Consider the following 23,601-nt stretch of genomic DNA (forward strand, 5'->3'; position numbering starts at 1 on the left):
TTATGTGTACTTTTGTCTGGATGTACCGCTGTGTCAGCCTGTGTTAAAGCTGTGACTTTTTATGTTAAGATTTTTAGTGATGTATGTAAGCTTGCTTCTGTCTGTACTTGGCAAAATGAGAAAAGCCTTGGAATGAGAAGAATGCATTGGTAACTGAATGGGATGAAGCAGTGGTAAAAGTTATCAATCTTCTCATGCAAGACAAATCATAAAAGATAAATAACTAAAATGTCCTGTCTGTAACGAAAGAGCTGCCAGGATAAGTCATCTCTGGTCATGACTTGAAGCTCTGTTACATGTTTTAAGAACTTTCTGACCTGTATACACATAAGCAATGTGGCTTTATTCATGGGAAGGTCTCAGCTTTGATATGTGTGGAGTCTTTTGATTTGGGAAAAAGGTTAATTTTCTTTAGTTGCATTGTTGGATGTGAAAAGTTTTTCCAGGTGTGTTTTGGTCAATGTGCAAAAGTAGTAGTAGTAGTCATGCAGCAGTTGACGATATGTCTATTATTTTTTTGCACTGTTCCAAGCTCTTTCAGTGTTTAAATATGCTTAATTCTGAAAGTGAACACTAGTTGGTACCATTTCGTAACTGCACGATACTTGATGCTTCAGCAGACTGTGCTGAGGCTGAACTAGTCACTCCAGCAATTTTTTATTAGGGACTTACAAGAGGGAGTCCGTAGGAAGCTGGAGAGGGACTTTTTACAAGGGCATGTCGTGACAGGACAAGAGGGATGGCTTTAAACTGACAGAGGGGAGATTTAGATTAGACATTAAGAAAAATTCCTCCCTGTGGGGGTGGGAAAGCACTGGCACAGGTTGCCCAGAGCAGCTGTGAATGCTCTGTCCCTGTCAGTGTTCAGCACCAGTCTGGACAGGGGTTGAAGCAATCTGGTCTAGTGGAAGGTGTCCCTGCCTGTGGCAGGGGGTTGGAACTAGGTGATCTCTTAAGGTCCCTTCCAACCCTAACTGTTTGTGGTTCTGTGTCATAAACTGTGATCATATCCTCTTAATTATCATATGTTTAATTTCTAATTCTGTTTCTGATTCTGACAAGCTGTTTGTGATTCAGGAAAGTAGGCAAAAGTTTGATTAGCTCTACTAAGCTGTTATGTGAGATAGGAGGTAGAAGTACTTTTAAAAAAATCATAAAACCAGTTTCGCTGAAGATGAGGTGATGTGCATGAACTGAAAGACAGTGGGTTTTCCCCAGTTCCACTTTGGTTTCCTTTTGTTTTTGAGCTTGTATGTTTAGAGAAAGCTAAAAAACACCAGTTGAGATACATGTCAATGCTCCAGAGTCATCTGATTAGAAATTAATCTGCTTTTACACTTCCTTTGCTCAGCATGCTATTTTTTAATTCAAGAGTTGTAACTAAAAGTTTAGCAATTTACTTGTAATCCCAAAGGTCTGGGAAGCATCTGTTGCATACATGTTAATAACAAAGCATTTTTTTTTTTGGAGGAGGGGATAAAATTCCTTTTAAAGATTATGCAGTAGTAAGGGCATTGAGGAGCCATGCTGTTCTCTTTCTCCTAGGATCCAGTGTGTAAATTCTGGAACGTGAGACCAGAAGTCGCTGACATAAAGAGTCAGAATAGATTTTAAATCAATGACAGCAATACAGTTAAAAATCCAGTATTTTAAAATTACCAATGCTGGGGTTTAGTTAGTAGCAGTTTAGTAGTGCAAGAAAAGTTTTTAAATATTACATGAAAATTGAACATCTAAAGCAAGTAACAGATCCTGATTTCATTCATGTACTTTATTTTAAACTCTTTTTCAGAGTAGCTGTCAAGTCAGAAGCCAGTCAAAGTGACCCTCTAAAACTACAATAACCTGAGCACTTGGCTTTCACACTGCCATTTCTACCTTGGTAATGAATTACAAGCTACAGTCTAGAAGTCCAGTGATGGGGATCAGTCTTTCTGGGATGAGTCCTTCCATCTAGCAACTAACAGCTGAGTTCAGTTTGACTGCAGAGCTGTCCTGATTGTAGCATATTTTCATTTGCAGCAGGGCAGAACAACTGTGTGCTGGTAAGGTAGGAACTGTTTTCTGGGTGAAGGGTTTCCACGTTAGTGCCTTTTCAAACTGAATTTTGTAGTTTATTTAAGCAGCTAAGACAGATTGATTTTTTTTATCAAAAATTGGCCAAGCGAATGGTAATTTTTTTCCACAATGTCACCTAGGGAATTTGGTGTATAGGAAGTAGGAATTCCAGTTCTCTTCTTACTGTTTCATTTACTTTGTCCCATTTTTCATATTGTGATACTTTTGGGCCAGTGTCTCTCAGGTCGGCTGTGCACGCCATTTTTTTTTTTTTTTTTTTTTCCCCCCACAGGTATTCTTGTTTTCTCTTTGTGGATATGACTTACCAGTTTCAGTGCAGGTTGAAATGGCCTTTGTTACACTTGTAATTGCATCAAAAAGTACTTTTGTTTGAAAGGTGGGGGAAGTGGAGAATTGCAGGTGGTTCACTCCATGTAAATTAGATACTAAGACTTGTTTGGTAGAGAAACTAATTTACATACTTTAAAGTACTTAGACTGATAAGAGCTTCTAGTTTAAATGTTGCATACATGCAGAATGTATTTAAAATTAGAAACCAACATGCTCTCGTCGTTTAAGCCCAGCTGGCAACTCAGGACCATGCAGCCGCTCACTCACTGCCCCCCTCCTCCTCCCGCTCCCGGAGGGATGGGAAGGAGAATTGAAAGAATGTAACTCCCACAGGTTGAGATAAGAACAGTCCAGTAACTAAGGTATAACACAAAACCACTACTGCTGCTACCAATAATAATAATGATAAGGGAAATAGCAAGGGAAGAGAACATAACTGCTCACCACCTGCTGACTGATACCCAGCCCGATGCGAGCGCAGAGCTAGCCCTTCTGAGTGACTGCCCCCTGTTTATATACTGAGCGTGATGTGCTGTGGTATGGAATACCTCTTTGGCTAGTTTGGGTCAGGTGTCCTGTCTCTGCTTCCTCATGGCTTCGCCTCCTCCCTGGCAGAGCATGAGACTCACAAAGTCCTTGGTCAGAGTAAACATTACTTAGCAACAATTAAAAACATCGGTGTTATCAGCGCTGTTCCATAGCTGAAAGTCAAAACCACAGCACCAGCTACTAAGAAGGAGAAAAATGTCTGCTACTGCTGAACCCAGGACACATGCTGATAAATGACACCAGAACTGGTAGACCACATTTCATAGTGATGTTTTTAGGACTTTCAGCTTTATAACTATTTTTGTTTGGTTAGTGTGGTGCAATTTTCCTTAATCTTCATGATTAAAGGCTGAGGAGATGAGGAGTAGATGGGCGGTGGGAAAGTCGGGAAGAGAATTTAAGGACACCCAAGTGGCATTGAGCTGTGGCACTCATTAGACTTTTACTTTCAGAGGCTGAGGACCAAAGTAATTGATTTTTTTTGCCATGCAGAATCAGATTTGAACCCTGCAAACCTGTACTTATTTCTAGACTGTGTGGTGCACACTTCTTTATGCTTGATGCTTAGTTATTGTGACACATTTCATTATACTGAATCGCTAACAGAAATGTTTGATAGCTGCAGCCTGTTGTGCCATCTTTTTTTGGGTGAGATAAAAATGGCTCCAGTTGAAAATTTACCTTTCACATGGTATTAACTAGTTCATTCTGACAGTACTGAGTTAGATCAGTGATAGCTCACAACTGCAAACGGTTTTTCCTTTTACATGTTGCAAAGCATCTTAAAACAACTCTGCTTGGGAACCGATGGTATTACCAGGCAGGAATCCAGAGAGGAGGAAAAAATCTGTTAACTCTGGCTGTGGGCACTTTTCCAGGGGAGCAATCTCTTCTTTTTTTTCTTTTTTTTTTTTTTTTGTGGCAAGTGTTGAAGACAGTTCTTTGCTCATATGAACACTGTATTTCCACCATATCAAAGTAATCTGTTGCTTTGTCATTACAGGAGGATCAGGTTTGCTTGTGGTTTTGTTTGGGTTTTGTTGTTTGTTTTTTTTTATTAGAGTGAAAACAAACTGAGTTTGGGAATATACTGAAAGATACGTGCAAACTCTAGTAATACTATCAGTAGTGTTGAACTAACAGGTCTTAAGCTTGACTAGAGAATTATTATTTTATAATGAGTGCTTCAGCAAAACAAGCTAGTTAAGTCCTTATTTTTTTATTTTTTTCCAGGATCAAATTTGGATCGCTGTGGATTCAGAGGCTCTTCATATTTGGGGATGCCATTCAGTCCCTCCAAGGTCAGTTCATTGACAATGTATGTATGTGTCTGAAATATTTTCACATGGGCAATAAATGATCTTGCGGGGTTTTTTTAATATTAACTGCATAATCACAGAATACCTGGAAAACAGGGATTTTTGCACTGTTAACACACCAAAATGTTTGCAGACCTTTTAAAAAACATGTATAAGAAACATGCTAAAATGGTACCACTCACATTTCCAGGACAGTGAAAAAATTGATCTACAAACTGGGGCTTGTCTCAGTGTACTTTCCCTGTTCTTTGATGTTACTGAAGTAGGAAAACTTCTCTACCTCAAGAGCTGTCACCCGGTAGAGAAGGGCATAAACCTCCGTATTAGGTGGTGCTTAGTACACAGTACTTCAGTATTTCTCTTCCTGTGATGAAACAAGCATATCCACTCAAAGATAGTCAAGTCTCTGCTCATCCCAGTTTTTCTTGACCATAAGAGAGGATGCTTTGAAGCCCATGGAACTGAGGTTCTAGAGAGTTAAATCTGTATGCAGAAAGAAAGTGCCCTTAATACAAGAGGAAAAGGAGGTTAGCAGAGGCTGCTAAAGAAGGTATAGAGGACTGATGGGGTCGGAAAAGGAAAGTCGAGGCCAGTGTCCAGGAAGAACTGTGAAAGATACAGTAGTTCTATCCTGTGTTTAAGAGTGAGAAGTCAAATCTCACCAAAGAGTGGATGAAAAATCTGCAAGATCACACATGTATCACCAAGTGTTTGATTTTTATAGCAAGATTTCAGATATAAATAAATGGATCTTGGGATCTGAAATTGAAAGCAAGAATAGACATCTGATACACTGGTGACTGTAAAAATGTTTGTTAAAATGCTTGGACTAACGTGCCTGTGAAGGTAGCACAGCAGCCTGTTTTTGGCCTTATTTTTATTTACTCTTAACATCATAACTTCGTGCTTATGAGTAATTTGTATGAATGTTAATCTACATTGGAGTGATAACTGCATATGCCTGTTTGCATAGCAAATCATCAAAGTGCTCGTAGCAGTAATATTCAGGAGTAGCACTTTCTAACAAGGGAAGATAATTGTGAAGAGAATTTTTTACATCTCTGCATGGGGTGCTGCGACTGCACATGACAGGGAAGGTAATTCGTCTCTTAGTTTGCGTTGGTATTTATCCTGGTTTACACTACAGATGGTGTTTCAGTGTGCTCACACTGTAGTAGCAAGATGAATTCATCATCTGTTTTATTTGGAATTGACAATTTAGTTGGCAATCCAACTACTGATGAGCTTGAAAATAGGAAAACTTCTACTTAAAACCTGAACCAGTTTGGGATCTGTATTAGTGGCTTACTGGGATGCTTTGTTTATTTGAAGAAATAGTAGATAATAATTTAAGTGTAGTTGTATAAGAAAAAGACTGGTTTAACTCAAAAGGAAGGTGTTTTTCTTCGATAAGTCACTTAAAGAAGCTGAGGTTGCCATGCTATTATTGTGGCATAGCAGCATTATAAAATAAATGAAGACAAAATTTTACCAAACTGAGATGATAAAAAATTATCAGTCATGTTTCCTCAAAGATCTGGGTCAGTGCCATGTGGTGCATTCTTTTGACAATCTTTTTCAAATCTTCCACAGTTGAAGGGCCAGTTCTGGATATAGTTTGAGATCTTGTAAAGGTCCATGAAGACAAAAAGTCCGTAAGATTGTCAAAGCATCATTATCCGTTCCCAGCACTTTCAGGAGTTTAACTCTCAACTTCCAATAGTACATGCTTCATACTTAAATATTCTCTTCTCAAGAAATCTGTTGCAGCCCATCAGTGTCTTGTAATGTGTTAGCCAGTCTGCAGAAGGGACAGAGATGTAGAATCAAATAGGCTGCAGCAGTTACCTACAGGGCCATTATCTTTAGAAAACTCTCTGCAGATGGGCATGCTTTTTGTTCAAGCATTGCAGTACTTTTTTCATTTTATCTGCTTTAGAGAGATCAGATCTGCTTGATCTATCAGCATACAAAGATTCAAAGTATTTTCAGTAGTATTGCCCTAAAATGTTCTGAAATTACTCAGAAAAACTTGGAAACCCACTTTGAATTATGTTTAAGGTCTTAATATTTTTCTGTTTATCATTTTAAAATGTTATATTAAATCTCTGTCTTGAAAAACAATTTTCGGAAAAGCCTGTAAGCATTTTGGATTTGCATTGACAGTTACTATTTATTACATGCCACTCCAGTGATTTCATTCTTGAACTCTGGGAAAATGCCACACTGGAGGTCGCCAAATCTCTTCTGTCATTAGGGACCCTCCAAAATAATAGAAAAAGGCAAGGGATATGTTACAATTTCCAACTTTACTAAATAGTACCTAGGTTTTGGTCTGGGGTTTGTTGGGGTTTTTTAGCTGTTACCCTTTCAGTGCCTGAATGTAGTAGCTATGAAGCTCTTTGTGACTGTAGTAAAAGTGAGAAAAACCTTATCCATATGACCAACTCGACGCTCACAGCCATAACAAGCCATAACAGTCGTAACTGTAAATGAATGCAGAGAGCTGCTTCTGTCACTGCATTTAAAATGAATCATTTAAAATAGGGCAACATTTATTTTCTGAAATGGCTTCAGGTTCTGCAGTCTGTCTGATCTCGTGTTACTGGAGTTTCAACTGGCTTTTTACTTTAGAGGTGAACAGATGGGCTTAGGTCTTTTCAGTCTCTTTAAAGTGTTATGAAACAGTTTTAGAGGCTAGATTGAATACCTGGAACTTCTGTGTTAAGATTGCAAAATAACACGTGCTTTTACTTGGGGAAGAAAGGTATGATTTGTGTTCCCAACACACTGTTTTCTTAAGGCTGAAGCAGTCCATATTTGTAACACTGATGGCCAGGTGTGAGAATAAAGTTTTTTGAAAGTGGCACTCTGCTTGTGTAGAAGTATGTTTAGAAGTATGGTTACTAGCATTCTTTAGAAATGTTTGGAGAGATCTTACCAACGCTTTTGCGGCATAGAGTTTCTTTAGCTGTCTTTGCAGTGGTCAGTGGGAATTGTTGGTGACCATGAGTTACGTTTAAATAGCTGTTCTAGACCATGTGGTAGGGAACATCACGTTACTGAACCAGATGTAAATGTTTGAAAGCTTCCCCTCACCCTGCATCTTTAAGCATCAGTTCTTTTAAGGAAGACTCAGATTGTGGAGACCATGGTAGTAATGCCCATGTAGCAGAACTGTTTTACTCCGTCACTGGTATCCAAGTTAATCTGTTTACTGTGTGACTTACAGACCGTACTTATTACAACAGGTGAATTTTAAGAGAGACCAAGACCAGCCCATATCACCATTGTTGTCTCCTCTGACTCTCTCTGCACTAGTGTATTCAGATCAGTAGAGAGCATTGGTAAGAACAGTTTAATGTATTTGCTCCAAAAGAGCGAGACACACATACTAGGCCCCTTTTAAGTCAAACTAAACCAGAAGCTGCACCCTGAGTGAACTTCTCCATTAGTGGACTGCTCATCCATGGAGCCAGACTACAGCTGGCGTGGACTGTGAAAAGGATATGATGTCAGCATCTGTACCTCAGCACCTACTGTTCTGCCCTCCAGACCTGTTCCTGTTGCATTACTCCTTCATGTAGATATATCCTTGCTAGTATTAAATATATTTATTCTGGTTGTTCAGTCTAAGTGTTCAACAATCCATCCACAGTTTAATGGCTTTCTTGTTGCCAGTTTTTGAGATTTGACTTCTGCTATTCTTAAAATAACTTTAAACTGATTGTATGTACAGGCAACAGACATCATTGTTTGCTCTATATGCATCATACAAGCATAGTTTGTGGTCTTTATTAAAACTACCAGACTTGCAAAATTGTGTATAGCTCTGGAATTGCTGAAACCCTGTTCTGGAAAAAGCAACGTGCTGCTGCTACGTTTTGAAATGTTTGCATAGAAATTGAATTACAGTTAGAATTTTTACATTGTCTGGATATGGTAGGGATTGATAAAACTGATTTGGGGAGGATAGTAATACATAGTTTCAGGAGCATACAGTATATGGGGTTATCGCACTTTGTTTTTACTGCAGCAAGTAATAGTGTAATAGAATTACTAAAATACAAAATTCATTAAAAATAAGGGGCCCAGTTATTTAAACCTGCTTGTAGGCTACCAAATCTTTACAGGTAATACGGCATTAGCACATGTATAGAAAAGTACAATTAGGAAAAAGAAATAGTTTATGTAGACATTGTGTGAAAAATCATCTCTTGAAAGAGAACGTTGTTTGAGAACTATAGATGCCTTAGAAAACTTCGTGAACATCCAAGCACACTTGTAGTATTTAGAATATCTGGGTAGAGTTTTCCTAAATACAGTTTTCAAAAGCAAGTCTGAATATCCTTAGAATAAATCTTCCTTGCTTAGCAAATACAGTCTGCCTCTGGATATTATGTTTTCAAATATAAAGTGAAACTTCTACAATATTGTCTGTTACTGTTCAGTTGATACCAGTTGATTTGGAGATGAACTACCTATTAAAGTGTGTAAACAGCGGTGGTGAACAGTTAACACTGACTTTCATACTCTGTCATTTTCAGTGTGTCTGTGTGAAACAGAGGCATCTTCGGTGCATCCAAGTAGGAAGAAATCCAGTGTTCTTCTCAATCCAGTTTAATTTCAATTATATAGATGTTTAAAAACTTAGTTTTCTTTGGGAACTGCTGGGATGTTTTATACATGGTTGGTGCTAATACTGAGGGCCTTTCCAGGAATTTTTCATCAACTAGAGTGTGTCTTGTATTCCCTTTGACAAAATACATGCAAAGCTTTAACTACAGATACAGAGAATCGTTTAAGGCAGGAACTCTTTCAAAGCTGGCTTTTTAAACTAGAGACATGCTTTGCTTAAAATTACTAATTAATTAAATTAAACCAAATACTTCTTTGTCAGGGTAAATTCTTTTCACCCTGTATGTCTGGATTTTTTGTGCAGAATTTTATATTTTAAATAAATTCATGCATCACAAGGATTAAGCTGCTTATAATGAAATTTCCAAGGGGAAGGTATTCTGAAAAGATTTTTTGTTTTGACTGATTTAAAATCGTTAAAATCGGTGTGATAGGCCAAGTTGTTCCTTCTGGGATTAGAGCCTTTCATCCACTCAAGTTAGAAAACATGACTGCGATAGATTTTTCTAAGTTATTTGAGGGCATAGCTGTCCTGCATCTGTGGTGTGCTCCATGGGGAGGTCTGTCAAGGACTGGTGCACCACTGCTACGTGGAAGGCCAAGAGACCTGGGACTGTTCAGCCTGGAGAAGAGAAGGCTCAGGGGCGTCATGTCAATGTATATATAAATACCTTCAGGGAAGGTGTAAAGAGAACGGAGCCAGGCTCTTTTTAGTGGTGCACAGGGACAGGACCACGGGCGGTGAGCACGCACTGAAACAAGAGGGTCTCTCTGGACATTAGGAGACACTTTCATGGTGGTGGTGACTGAGTACAGGCACAGGTGGCTCTGGTAGTGGAGTCTCCATCCTTGGACATACTCAAAAGACACTGCCCAGATCCTGGGCAGCTGGTTCTACGTGACCTTGCTTGAGCAGGGGTTTGGACCAGATCAGCTCCAGAGGTCCCATCAGTCCAGAGCTTCGCATCACCGTGTGATGGTGTGTCTGTGGCTAGATGTGCAGGGCAGGAGACAGTAATAAGGGGCACTGGGAGCTCAGGGATAGGAGTAGGAGCTGTTGAGACTGGTGCCCCCTTCTCAGCAGAGATCCTGGGCTGGAAGTGAGGGAGAGGAGGAGCAGCTTTCAGCACTCCTTTGTTCCTCTTGTTTCCTCAGCTAAAGCTTTTTCAGTGATGCTGCAGCCATTTTCACCTTGTTTTTTGCCTCTTTTTTCCAACTTCGTTTGTTTCCCTAGCATGAAACCAGTTCCTTGCTGTCTACTGGGTAATTTTGTAGTATTTTTCTCCCAGCTTCTTGTTAGAAGCAAAGCTTTTTGGTTTTGGAAATAAGCGTGACTTGCATGAAGAATGCCAATTACACATAACGTAATCTTAAATTAGGTTTCATCCTGCTTTTTGAATGTGTTTATAGGATTAATTGCAAAATAAAAAAGCAACTGATTAGGCAATAAGGCTAGTAAAGCGTGATTTAAAAACTTGCTTGTCTCTACTACTCAGTGTTGAAATAGCTTTTATCCTGTTCAAAATAGCTGTCTTCCAGTTGCTCCAAATTGAGCCATCCCAGGTACCCAGAGTCATCTTGTTACATGTGGTTGCTGTTTTTGTGAAGTGGTACAGTCCAGGATGTGCCTATAAAATGTCAGAGTGAAAACTAGTGATTTAACACAGCTGTATTAATCCCCTGAACATTATAGTGATTTCTGTAGTGTGACTAGTCAGCATTTTAATGCTATTTTTGCTGCTTTGTTGACATTATTTGCTACATAAATACTTTGTTTAAGCTCTGAATGTTGTTTTAGAATAGAGATGAAAGTAGATGAGAGGCTAGTTTGATATTGCTTCAGTTGGCAGAGAGATTGCTAATAATCCCTCACACTGCTTTCTACTTGTAGATCATTAGATTCTACAGTCTTTGATGAACGTATCTCCAGAGGCTTGGCTATTTCACAGTGCTTACCCAGCTTCCAGGAAGCTAATGCCCAATATCAGGATGAGTACACCCTCTCTTTTTGCTTAAAAGCAAAATAAACAATAATAAAATAAAAATAAAATAAATCCTGCATAAATAATACTGTTGCAAAGTTTTCTTTCAAAGCTTCCTACTCACTGACTGTTTACAAGGGTAGCAGAGCTGTGCGGTAGCTTAGTGTGATTAGAAAAGCTGTGTGAAATGCCTCTAGTTCAGCCACAATGAGTGATGGGAAAAGAACTTTGTTTATCTCTCTCTTTTTTTTTTTTTTTGTCTGTGTGTGTGAATGCTTGACTGTAACATAAGGTTTTATGATGTTTTATGTTTTTATTTTTCTTCCCTTTTTTCTAGGGTCCAGGTTTGTCTCACCCCTATGATAGCGGACACATAGCAATGACTTACACAGGTCTCTCATGTCTGGTTATTCTTGGAGATGATTTAAGTAGAGTAAATAAAGATGCCATACTGGCAGGACTGAGAGCTCTCCAGCTGGAGGATGGAAGGTAAAATATTTTTTATATTCTGCAACTCTTTGGAAGGTTAATAGAAAACCCAGATGTGGAATGGGACATAGTTGAATTGCAGGGTCAAAGAGAGAGTATCATAGCATTACCATTCAGTGGATGAGGAATTGGCTGGATGGTCAGACTCAAAGATGATGGTCAGTGGCTGATATCCATGTGGAGATAAGTGGCAAGTGGTGTTCCTCAGGGATTGATGTTGGAATCAGTGCTGTTTAATGTCTTTTGGCAGTGACATGGACAGTGGGATCTAGTGCACCCTCAGCAGGTTTACAGATGACATCAAGCTGTGACACTCTCCAGCACCTTGTTGTCTGTCTTGTAATGAGGGGCCCAGAACTGAGCACAGGATTCAAGATGTGGCCTCACCAGTGCCAAGTACAGGGTTATGATCACTGCTCTGGTCTTGCTGGCCGAACTATTTCTGGTACAGGCATTCAAATCACAGCATCCATCTTCATTTTGAGGCTGAGAGAGCACAATATTTTACCTAGACAACACAGATACAACAACTTTAAAATGTTTGTAGTTTGGAAATATGATAGTTATAAGAAATCAAAAACTGGTTTGAAGGTAAGTTTCACCATTTGTATTAGAATGATCAACAAATAACAATCACAAGTACATTTATACATACATAGAAAACTGATCCTGAAGTTGCAGTCAGGAAGGAAAGCCTGGTCATCTGGTATGATTTCTAGGAAGGCAAAGAATTCTGCCTTAAAACAATAAATGTTAAAATGGTAACTTATACATCAGTATAAACTGTGATAGACTCTAAGCATTAACATCTTTGAATAAATAAAGACAGGTGTTATTACATTGTTGGAGATAAAGTCACCCAGGCCCCTGAATGTTAATAGTTCTATTCATTTTACTTGGGTTAGTTAGAATCACATCTTCTAGAAAGAAAATGCAGCATAGCTTTGGGTTATATTTATGGAAATAATGTAAATAGAAGTAATTCATTTTTAAAGTAAAAATTACGCAGTTCCTCAAACTGCTTCTCATATTTTCTGATGTAAGAGGCTATACAATGTACAATGACCAAAACATTTCTTTCAGTTTCTGTGCAGTGCTGGAAGGAAGTGAGAATGATATGAGGTTTGTGTACTGTGCTTCCTGCATCTGCTATATGCTCGATAACTGGTCAGGCATGGATATGAAAAAAGCTATAGACTACATTAGAAAAAGTATGGTGAGTGTTCACAAAGTGTTATATCTTACTGTATTTTAAATTTACTAGCTTTATTTCTTAACTATGACTGAAAATGTCTGTGTCTAAATTTAAATATGGCAGTTTCTGTTCCTATTTTAGCAAGTTGAAAATGAAAAAATATGTTGGGTTTTTTGCATTTCTGTTTTCATTGTAATGTGTCTACTAGCAAGTTAAAATTATCTGGTGTGTTTGTTAGTGGCAAATTAAATCTGATCTTTTCTCTTTAAAACTCAATTTAAAATCAAAAGTAAGTTTTTAAAAATTGGGGCCTGATGTTCCTCTAATGTAGAAAAATGCATAAATATAGTACTGCAGCGGTAAACTTCTCATACTTCAGTGAGCTGTAGTCCTGTGTTTTAAATGATATACAGAATCAAAGGAAAAAATAAGTATTGGCATCAGTTCAAGCTCAGTAAGTATTTCCAGTCATATACTTCATTATTTAGTAAATATTGGAATGAAAGAAAACATTAGAACATACATATTTTTTCATGTGTCTGTGCAAGATGTCGTCATATTTGATTGGAGCAAGAGAGTTTTCAGGGTTGTTTTCATGATGTTTCATTCGTTTAATTAAGTTTCATTTTCCAAAATTAAAATAAAACTTTTTCAAAGAACCTGAATCAAGCTTGAAAGCTAGGGTTCCCAGAATGTGAGTAAACATAAATAGTAAATTTCTGTGATTCAAAGAGCCAAATGTATCATGGCATACAACTTCTGTTGTAAACCAGTGTATTTTAATAGTTGCTGCTGGCTGATCAATTTGGGTTTTATTTTTTATGGAAGTAGTTAGTTGCGTAAGCATTTTTTACTGTATATCACAAGAAGCTTTATGTCATTCTGCCGTAATCTTGGACCAACCAAGGTGATCAAGGCAAGGCTCAGTCATATAAGCATACAAACAGACCAGCAGTCTGTTCCTACTAAGAGTGGTACCTTTTATACCATTCTCCTTTCTGTTTTCTGTTGCTTGTTCCACAGTCTGCTTTGATCTTTCCCTTTTTCACCATTGGTCCTTTCCCTGTCCATCCTGTAATAAGTTGTGCACACCCCTGCATTCCCTAGAAGACACTGCATAACAAGTTTTATACAATCCTGGGCAGCAGTCGTCTTAGCATGTGCTAATACATAACAAGAGATGCTGTATTTTTGTCCAGATATACTGTGAATTGGTAGATTGACTACACACTGTGTTTGGCACACTCCTAAAGGACACTGTTAACTCTTTGCAGAGCTACATGTTACGCTAGTTTTGCCTGGGTTTTCTGCATGTGCGCTGCTTGGTGAGAGCAGAATTTCAATACGCTAACTTGTTGCAAAGTGTCTGGTACTTCGTGGCAAATACACAAAATCTGCGTGCTGATCAATCACATTGTGAAGTCAGAGATGTGTCTAAAGAAGTCTCAAGATATTCAAGGAATAGCCCTGTGTGAAAATCATTTCACGCTTGTGGTTGTTCCTTCCTCTGATTGATCTCTTTCCACCATCCTCCTTGAGATATGTTCCAGTTGAGTTACCTCTCACGTGAACCAAATGTTTCTTAAAGGGTATTATTTATAAAGATAAATACAATGAATGTAAAATGTGGTATCCAGGAATGTTAGCTTGATTTCTCCTCTACAGATATCAATAGATGGTGCTAAAAAGAATGCATATATATTACAATTCCAAGTAATTTCTGTTTGAGAATATTTCATTTGTTATTCCTTGTGTAACTAACTACACTGTGAATATTGCTGTAGACTTTCTTTCAAATGCCTATTTCTGGTTTGCTGAAGCAAGTGACCACCAACTTTTTTTCAGTAATTCAAATTGGCATGTATGTGGAGTGCAACTAATCTGGATGGAGAGTAACTTGACTGGTTAAACACAGTAATCTTTGTATATAAGCTTCTGGATTTTTTTAGCTTATCCTTTGGAATTTATTCTATTTAGTGATGGAGGGTAAGATTTGTGACAGATAAAATTCAACATATCTGAAGGAGGGAGTGGATTTATGTAGTTAGGCCTGTCAAGAACAGCAGAAGATTGAAACAATGGTGTTACTTTATTCAGAAAAGTAACCATGTTAAAAAGAATTGAATCTTTATACAGAATGGATAGCCTTCTTGACTGTCACTTGACTTGGCTGAAATTGATCACAAAACCAATTCTGGATCAGTTTTACTGTCAATAAATAGAGTCCGGGAACACTATTTTTATCAACAGAGGTTGATTTTTGGCTTCCACATTCAAAAGTCAGATATATCACTAATCACAAAAACAACAAACACTAAGATGCTGAAATTTGTAATGACTCCTACAGACTCTAAAATATGCTTTTTTGCAACATTGCTTGGTTTACCCCAAATTTGGTTTTTAAAGTGGAAATGTTGCTAGAAGCTTTTTAAGTATACCATATGCTGCTTCTACTATAGTAGAGTCTTCTTGAAATGCAGGTGTATGAGTCTGTTTATATAATTAACCTAATTATGAAACTTTTAGACTGCAACGCAAAGATCGTACCCAACTGGATTTACACATTTCCTGAGGCTAGTATTCAGTTACGCAGGTTTCATGTTGCAGTAACCTACAGCCTCTTTTCACTTATAGTTTCCTGAGTCTTTTAAAAAAGGCAAAGAAACAAAAATATTTCCCTGGTTCTTCAACCAGGGGGTCCCCAAACTCAAGAGTCCTCAAAGAGCAGCTGCTGTCTGCAAATAGGCACCGGTCAGCCAAAGGTTAACGATTATCTATTAAAATTACAAGCTAATTGTGCAGCCCAACATAGCACAAGGTCTGGGATACACACTTAACAGCTTTTCTCCAGAGCTAATTACTTTGTCATACATAAAGTAAAACACCTCCCTTTAAAATTAGTGTTTGTAGAGTTAATTAGCTTTGCCAGCATAGCTTTGCTAATCAGCTTGCCTTTGCTTAATGAGCCTGTGGAATGTGGTAGCACATTTGCACTGCATTCAAGCTTACAATGTTTTAGAATCCTGATGTTCATTGGGATTACTTAAAATTGATGGGTTCAAAGTTCAGGAGGTCAAGCTGCAGCTTTAAGTATACATATCAGATGTTAGTCTTTTTAGTTGCTTCAACTTGCAGCAAGAACTGAAGAACTGAGAAATACAGTTTCAAAGTAGCTTCTTTGTCTGATGCTGTTGCCTTTTTTCTTCTCAATGCCAGCTTTAAAAACAATCCTTAGGTCATTCCTAATGAAATGCTAGGTCCTGTAGCCATTCTTTAGTTAGGACTGTGGGATTCAATAGTAGTCTGTGGAGGTGTCCTGTATCTGCTAACATGTTAAATGTTTTGGAGAAAACAAGAGAAATTCATAGTCGGCACCTGGGGGTAGGTTTTAAAATTGCTTTCTGTCTGTTCAGATATTGAACCAATCATTAACTGAGCAATTAATATAGAAGATCTAGTATCTGTGTAATTTAACTCCAAGAGTTAAACTTCATACTTGTTCCTCCTAAAGAGCTGGGTATTTGTCCAGTGATAATTTATGAAGTATTTTATGAACTCTTGTAAAATAACCATTTTCTATTTTATAGGTATCTTTCTGTGATGTCTTGTTTCTTATACAAAATAATTTAATGAATTTTTAAGGAAAAAAGATTGTTATTGCTACATGTGAAATACCATCTGCTCCTAGATTTCTCCTAACAGACCTGTACTATAATATTCTTGGTGCTTTGTTCATCAGACTCAGCTTTCTCCTTTTTCTTTCACTTAACAAAGTGACTTTTCAACATCGTTAAGGTATTTTTTTAATAGTAATATTTTATAGGGCAGAGAAACTGCAATGACTGTGAAAGTGATGTGATTCTAAAGTAACCGGTTTGTGGGCTTTTTTTTTCCTTCAGTCTTACGATAATGGCCTGGCACAGGGAGCTGGACTAGAATCTCATGGTAAGAATGTTAAAATGTTCCACACCTGGTTTTATGACTGGGATTGGAAATGCTGTAAGAGGTGCAGGGGATGTCATATCTGTCCTTCTTTTCTGATTTAGGGAAGTGTGATGAGAAACCAATCCAAAACATGCCTCAGAATGTCGTCTGTCTTTTGTCTTTTTGCTTTAGTTCCAGCTTAATATCAGACCAGACAGGCTTTTAATATACCAACTCCATTAATCTTACATCATGAATGTTTTGTTGAAAGGTGTTGGCTCTGGTTCTTGTCTCTTGCTGAAAGATGAAACTTTTCCACAGGTACTGCTGATACTCTGTGGATTTATCTGCAAGAGATTTTGTGCAATGCACCTGATAATCTCCAATTTCAGCAGTTCTTAGTAAAACCTAGAAACAGTTCCTTTGATAGATTACAGCATATATTGGGGCCTCAAATCTTGAAGCAGCAGTTAGTTGTTGCAAATAGTTGGTAGTTGGGAAAACAGGAATTCCCAAAAGACTGATATTTTTTAAGCAAAATGTTTCTTTGCCATGAAGTAGTGGTCTGATTGTGACACAAACTAATCACTTTTACGTGACTGATATTCAATCTGTCAAATGTTTATTAGTTTTATTTTTAGTATGGAGCTTTGATAAGATCGCATCTGGTTTTTGTTCCTACAGGATGGATCAAGTTAAAAGGAATAGATTATATCCCTGTGTATTTAAGTAAATCAGTTAACTAAAGTACCATAGAATGCTAGCGCTAACAAATTGCATTACTTCCGCATCCTTCTCCTGCTGCATTTCAGCATCAAAATGAAAACATTAGAGTTGTGGGGTCTTGTAGCATTATGATAGTGTGAGGAGCACTGGGCCTCAGTCTTCTATCAGTGGCTTTCTTACAGTCTTTCCAGGCTGTAATTTTGTCATATCAGGCAATATACTCAGAATGAGGTTTGATGGGCTTTAAAAAGTGATTGCTGTTGTATTTTTATTTCTTGTGCCCCTCCCTCCTAGTTTTTTTATTTGGCTTTCTGCTCATCAGACACTTGTGTCTGTATCATGTGGGGATTGCATCTGAGACTGCCTTTGGCATGTCTGCTTCATTCTGATTGCTGGCATCCCAATAGCTTTCTTTTTTAAGTTACATATGAAGAAATGATTTCTGCAATTTTCTGGATTGGTGTGTAATGTAAATTGTGCAGCATTGAGAGGGAATCCGGCTTTTAGAAAATAAACATAGTGCAAGAGTTGATTTGGGGATGGGATCCCCTTTGACATATATTCTGAACTAAAGTGGTTTTATATCTTTGGAGATTAGACTAAACATTTTCATATTTTTGAAAATCCATTGATGCTATTGCTACCACCCTAGTTAAAGTTCTGGCTGAGATCATACAGGCTTCAGTGAAAATCTGAGTAACAAAACATTGCAAAAACAACTCTCTTCACAGGCGGCTCTACATTTTGTGGCATTGCATCGCTGTGTTTGATGGGTAAACTGGAAGAAGTTTTTTCAGAAAAAGAACTGAACAGAATAAGAAGGTGGTGTATAATGAGACAACAGAATGGCTACCATGGACGACCCAACAAGCCTGTAGACACTTGCTATTCATTTTGGGTGGGAGCAACATTGAAGGTAGTGTACGGAACAGCTGCAGGATAGTTACCGTCTTGTTTTGACTTCTTTATGCATCTTATCTTTTCTCGAAAGAGGTACATATTTGGTCCAAGTGCTTGAATATGCACACATCACTATAAAAGTCTTTCATATTGCAGAAATATGGAGCTTTACCAGATTAGTGCTATCTGTGCTATCACTGCTTATCTCATAAATAGGCAGTATGTTTTAGTATTAAAAATAGACTAAGATTTAGGATGTTACTGTAATGGTCTAATTTCTTTTCAGCTCTTGAACATATTCCAATATACAAATTTTGAGAAAAACCGAAATTACATCCTGTCAACTCAAGATCGCCTTGTTGGGGGATTTGCCAAGTGGCCAGATAGCCATCCAGGTAAATTTGGTTTTGAAACTTATGGTGCATTCTAACCTACAAGCACACTCCAGCAGTGAGACATCAGAAAGATGTAAAGGAAGCTTTCTCCTCAGTCTTCTTCCAAAAAATGAGAAGGGGGAAAAAAAAAAAAACCCAAACCAAAACCAAACAAACAAAATATAATGAGATTTCATGATGTAAGTGGGAAGAGGGAAGTGGTTTTTTCTTGTTCACCACACCCACAGAGCAAGTGAGCTGCTGTTTAGATTATTGCTAAGGGTGTCACTGTCTATTTAGAGCTGGACAAGCCTTTTCGTATGTGTGTAACTGTTCTAGTTAAAGGGAAAATCGTGCAGTTGGGTACCTTTGCAAATTGTCTGAGTAAAATATTTGAAAACTGCTTTTAGTTAATAAATGAATTCCTGTAAGCTTATTCAGAAGTCATTGATGTATGTAAAAACAGTCCAAGTTTACGTAGCGACATTATGATTTATAGATTGTAGTTACACGTATCTATTATATATAGTATATAAGTTAATTATCCTTTAGAAATAGATAATTTGAAGTTGTGAAAAACTTGAGAAGATGCTAAAATCTTCCAACTGAAATAGTTTAAAAAGATGCTAGAATTCAGTGGAAGTACTGCAAGCTTGTGGGGAAAAAAAAAACCAAACAGATGAACGAACAAACGATAACCCAAAATTATGCCCAGTGGCATTTTGTACAGAAAGATAAAGAGACTGTAAACTGACCAAATGTGGTAAAAGTGGGTGAGTCTGTTCAGAGTCTGCACCCTGATATTTCTCCTTTCAAAATTTCATTTTGAACACAGTTGAGAATTTTTTAAGATGGACCCAAACTAAAAACACAGTGCTTGTGACAGATTTGCCCACGCACACACCTGAAAAGCAGTTTAGGATTCCTTAGATGTGTTTACTGTGCATTATATAGGTAAGTATCACTTGGAGGAAATATTTCTGTTTATCTTGATGAACCATTTACTTAGTGAGCTAGGGATAAAAAAAAAACTATGTAAAACCACAGTAATGTTCAGAGTTTCTTAACCTGTCTTTTAGCATAGCTGTGATTATTTGAGATAAGATTTGAGAAAGGCAAGATTTAATAATAAAGCTGCTTTCCTCTGATTTGTGTGGTGTTCCAGCCTGAACACCACTGTTTCTTATAAAGCATTCTTTTGCGTCTCTTTTGTTATGATGATGAGCTTATTGCAGCATTCTTTCCTCATGCAGATAGTGACATAAGTCTGTCTTCATGTTTTGAAGGAAGGAGAAAAATGTTAATGCAGTTCTAATGTAAAGAATTGCTATAATGCAGCATTCTTCCTGTGTAACTGTGATTTTATTGTCATATGTACACAGCTGAGCTTCCTACAAGCTCAGTCTAGTATCTGGAAGGCAAGCTGTCTTTTGATTGTTGTATAACTCCACAATGACGATTTCACAGTTCACTGACATGAAGCATCTGCGCAGCTCAGTTGTTCATTTTCTTCCTAGGAGCCTTATGAGGCTGTGTTTTGGATTTGGGACCAAAAAAACTCAAGGATGCTTTAGCTGTTGTGGAGCAGTGCTTACTCAGCATCAAGGCCTTTTCTGTTACCCATGCTGCCCTGCCAGTGAGCAGGCTGGGGATGCACCAGAAGTTGGTTCAGGGCACAGCCAGCACAGCTGACCCCAGCTTACTACAGGGAACAGCATACCACATGGCATTGTGCTCAGCAATAAAAGCTGAGAGAAGGAGGAGGAAGAGGGGGGACGTTTGGAGTTACAGTATTTGTCTTCTCAACTAACCATTATGCGTGATGGAGCCCTGCTTTCTGGGAAGCAGCTAAACACATGCCTGCTGATTCACAGGGAATGAATTCCTTGGTTTGTTTTGCTTGCAGCTGCAGATTTCCCCTTCCCTGTTATCATTATCTTGACCTGCAATTTTTCTCACTTCTACTCTCCCTTTCCTCTTCTCACACTGGGGCTGGAGGAAGTGAGTGAGCAGCTGTGCAGTGCTCAGCTGCCTTGCAGGGCTAATCCACAACATTTTGCTAGTATAGATACTTAACCCATTTGGGGTTGGGTTTTGAGGGGTTTTTTTCCAGATTTGTCCATGAGTCATGATTAGATTTGAATAAACTTTCGTTTTAAATGACTTAAATGTACTGCTGCATGCCTCAGGAGGTCAAGCAGAACTCTGATGCGTCTTGCTTCTTCTCTTCAAATGTTATACAATTTAAAAGAATTGGAAGCACATGTGAATTACAGGTTATGAAAGATTAAAAGATTTAACATAAGGAATGACAGGATGAAAATAGATGTGCACAATTACTATGTGTAAAACACCGAAGTGAGATTTGCTTCTGTAGAAGTGTACATACACCTTTCTTTGTTACAATTTTAAGACAGCCCCAGAGCATTTGCAAGGTTGCATGGTGCATTCTGTATTTGTGAGTTAGTTATGAAACAAAATGTTTGGACCTGTGGTTTTTGACCGTGAAAAGCTTGATGTATTTTATAGCTTGAAACAGAGATGTACACAGGCTGCATATGTTTATTTTGTCTTGAACTAGCTAGAGTATTAAATTAGCACAGATCTGCACAAGTGCTGAACTTTGTGGTTAAACCCAGAAAATAGCCACATAGAGGTAATCCAGTCTGTATATGGTTTCAGTGCAGCTGCCCACAGGGATTAATACGCTGTATTTCCTGAAGTTGAGGTCTCCTTGCCTGACATACTTTCTGCAAGGTCAGTAGGGTTGTATCTGCTGAGCATGCTTTTGTCTGCATGCTAATGCTGATCAGCAGAAGCCTTCTTTCAGGGTCTTTCTACCCAGATACTTTCTTGTAGTATCGTTTTAGTCAGATTCAAATTTACTGACACCTCCGAAAGATTACCAAGTGTTGAGAATTTGTAAGGGGCATGTTAAGTTCACATCCTCATTCCATTTTAGCCTGTGATTTCATGGGCAGATGATCCAATCTCATAACTTGCTGCTGCCAGGAGGAGGCATACTCGCTTCTCTTCCTCCCAGATTCCCCAAGTATAGTGGTACCTACTTTCTCCTTTTTGCACTAGCTTTGGTGTATATCAAAATGTTTTGCAAACCAGTTTAATTCACTAGTATATCAGAAAACTGTCCATTTTATCCTGTTTGGGTTAATTTTCTTCCATGTTTTTTCAATTGCTTTAGGTCATGGAGAGTTTTCAGCAAGCTGTAGTGCTGGTATAAGGTAGGCTGCAGGAGCAGCCTGGGATGGGGAGATGAGTGCATCCCTTTTTGATGGCAGTCAGCTGTTAAGACTGATCAATCCACCTCATGAATTCCTATCCTTAGGGTATTATCTCAGGAAGGGGGAAAGCTAGGTAAAGTAATGACTTCTTTCATGCATCTAAATCTAGCCCTTTGACAGCTACTGGCACTAATTTTGGTATTCAGCAAAAAAAGTCTTTCATTTTTGGGGAATAAAAATTTGCTTTACAAGCAAAAATTGTTTTCAGAATGCTCAAATTCTTCTGCTGTTTGACTTGAGCTCTCAGAAGAAATAAAGTAGTGGGCAAGAATTGTTATAAAACAAAACTAGACTCCAGTTCTAGAGATTGCAAACTGCTTCACGCTGGTCACTTCGGGCAGAAATTTATTTCTTCTGTCAAAACTTACGTTTAAAATGAAGCATCTATTTGTTTATTTTCCTTGGCTGTAATTATTCAGGGGAGTTGGAATCCAGAAACAGTTGGCTGTGACAGCCTGATGTAATTTTCTTTTTCCTTTTCTGTTCTTGTTTCAGATGCTTTACATGCCTACTTTGGGATCTGTGGTTTGTCACTAATTGGAGAATCTGGTATTTGCAAAGTTCATCCTGCCCTGAATGTAAGCATAAGAACCTCAGAGCGCCTTCACCACCTTCATCAGATGTGGAAAACAAGGACTCTAAACAGTGTTCAGATGACACACATCTCACTTCATGACTGATTTAGACTTGAATTTAGTTCTGGTAGCATAACTGTAGCCCAAGGTTAAAAGCCATGTCTAACCAATGTGCTCTTTTAAGTGCTGGAGTCATACAATCAGATCTGTGTTGCTGGCATTACTTCAATAGGGAGCTGCCTTCAGCAGAATATTCTACATTGTGAAAAAGGAGGTATTTTGATTATATAGAAGTTTGTCACTGCAAACTGTAAATGGCTCTTCAAATGGCTTCTAAGAAATCCCTTGAGGCGTTTAAACTTCATTTTTATTTTATTTTTTTAAATTTGTGCTTACTGTGTCAAAATACATAATGGGAAAATATTTTCAAAATCTGTTTACATATCATACAGTATAGCACAGATCCTCGGGGTTCCTTATCTTAATGTTCAACATATTTTTGAGTGGAGAAGCTCCCATATTAAAGTATCAGTTAAAAGTTACCTTTTATCGTCTACTTTCAGATTCCATAAACTTTGTTTAAAAAAAAAAATCAAGTAAATGCAAATAAAATTATTTTATTCAATATACTGTACTTTTAAAGTTGTGTGGCCTTACTAAATGGATGTCATCATTCTTCTGAGTATCTTCTACACAGATCAAACGGATCGTTAGCCAAAGAGTCTTCATCTGAAAAATTCTCATCGTGGAATTCAACGACAGTGTGGCATATTGATGTATGTCAGTATCAGATACTCAAGGCAGCCTTTTGGAAAAGTAGCTGCATGTGAGAGTAGCATTAGAACCTGTTTGCTGCCTTTGCAGTACATTACAATTGTACAATCGCACTCTGATTATTTAACATATTTTCCTTTTACTGTGAAATAATTCAGAGTTTCTGAACCCTTCCGTGTAAAGAATGAAACATTGGGCTTTAAAGTAAGTGGCAGTGGTTTACTGTTAGAGAGATGGAGAACATTCTCAGCTTATTTAGTAGTGGTGCCTTAATTCATATGCTTGAACTGCTGTTCAGAATCAAAGCAGGCAACTTTGCAGCTGTTGCATTTGTGGCAGGTCAGTTTGTGCATTTCAGGCATACATAGATACCAGGATGTCTTTCTACTTGGCAGTCATTAAGGTACATTCTTTTCTTTTTTTCCAAATACAGATGACTGAAGAC

The 23,601-nt window shown here is 38.0% G+C and overlaps 1 protein-coding gene across 1 annotated transcript in view; it reads left to right on the forward strand.

Annotated features, from left to right (window-relative positions):
* Positions 1–23,003, forward strand: part of PGGT1B (protein geranylgeranyltransferase type I subunit beta) — a 34,982-nt gene extending 11,979 nt beyond the window's left edge. Inside the window, 8 exon segments of the mRNA XM_080637301.1 lie at positions 4,192–4,259; positions 11,235–11,386; positions 12,470–12,602; positions 16,481–16,526; positions 17,963–18,147; positions 18,418–18,526; positions 22,303–22,434; positions 22,437–23,003. Coding sequence (XP_080493427.1) covers positions 4,192–4,259; positions 11,235–11,386; positions 12,470–12,602; positions 16,481–16,526; positions 17,963–18,147; positions 18,418–18,526; positions 22,303–22,434; positions 22,437–22,483 — 872 coding nt within the window. The 3' untranslated portion in view covers positions 22,484–23,003.
* Positions 23,004–23,601: the final 598 nt, after the last annotated feature.

Source organism: Psittacula echo, assembly GCF_963264785.1.
Source record: "Psittacula echo genome assembly, chromosome: Z".
Classification (NCBI taxonomy): Eukaryota; Metazoa; Chordata; class Aves; order Psittaciformes; family Psittacidae; genus Psittacula; species Psittacula echo.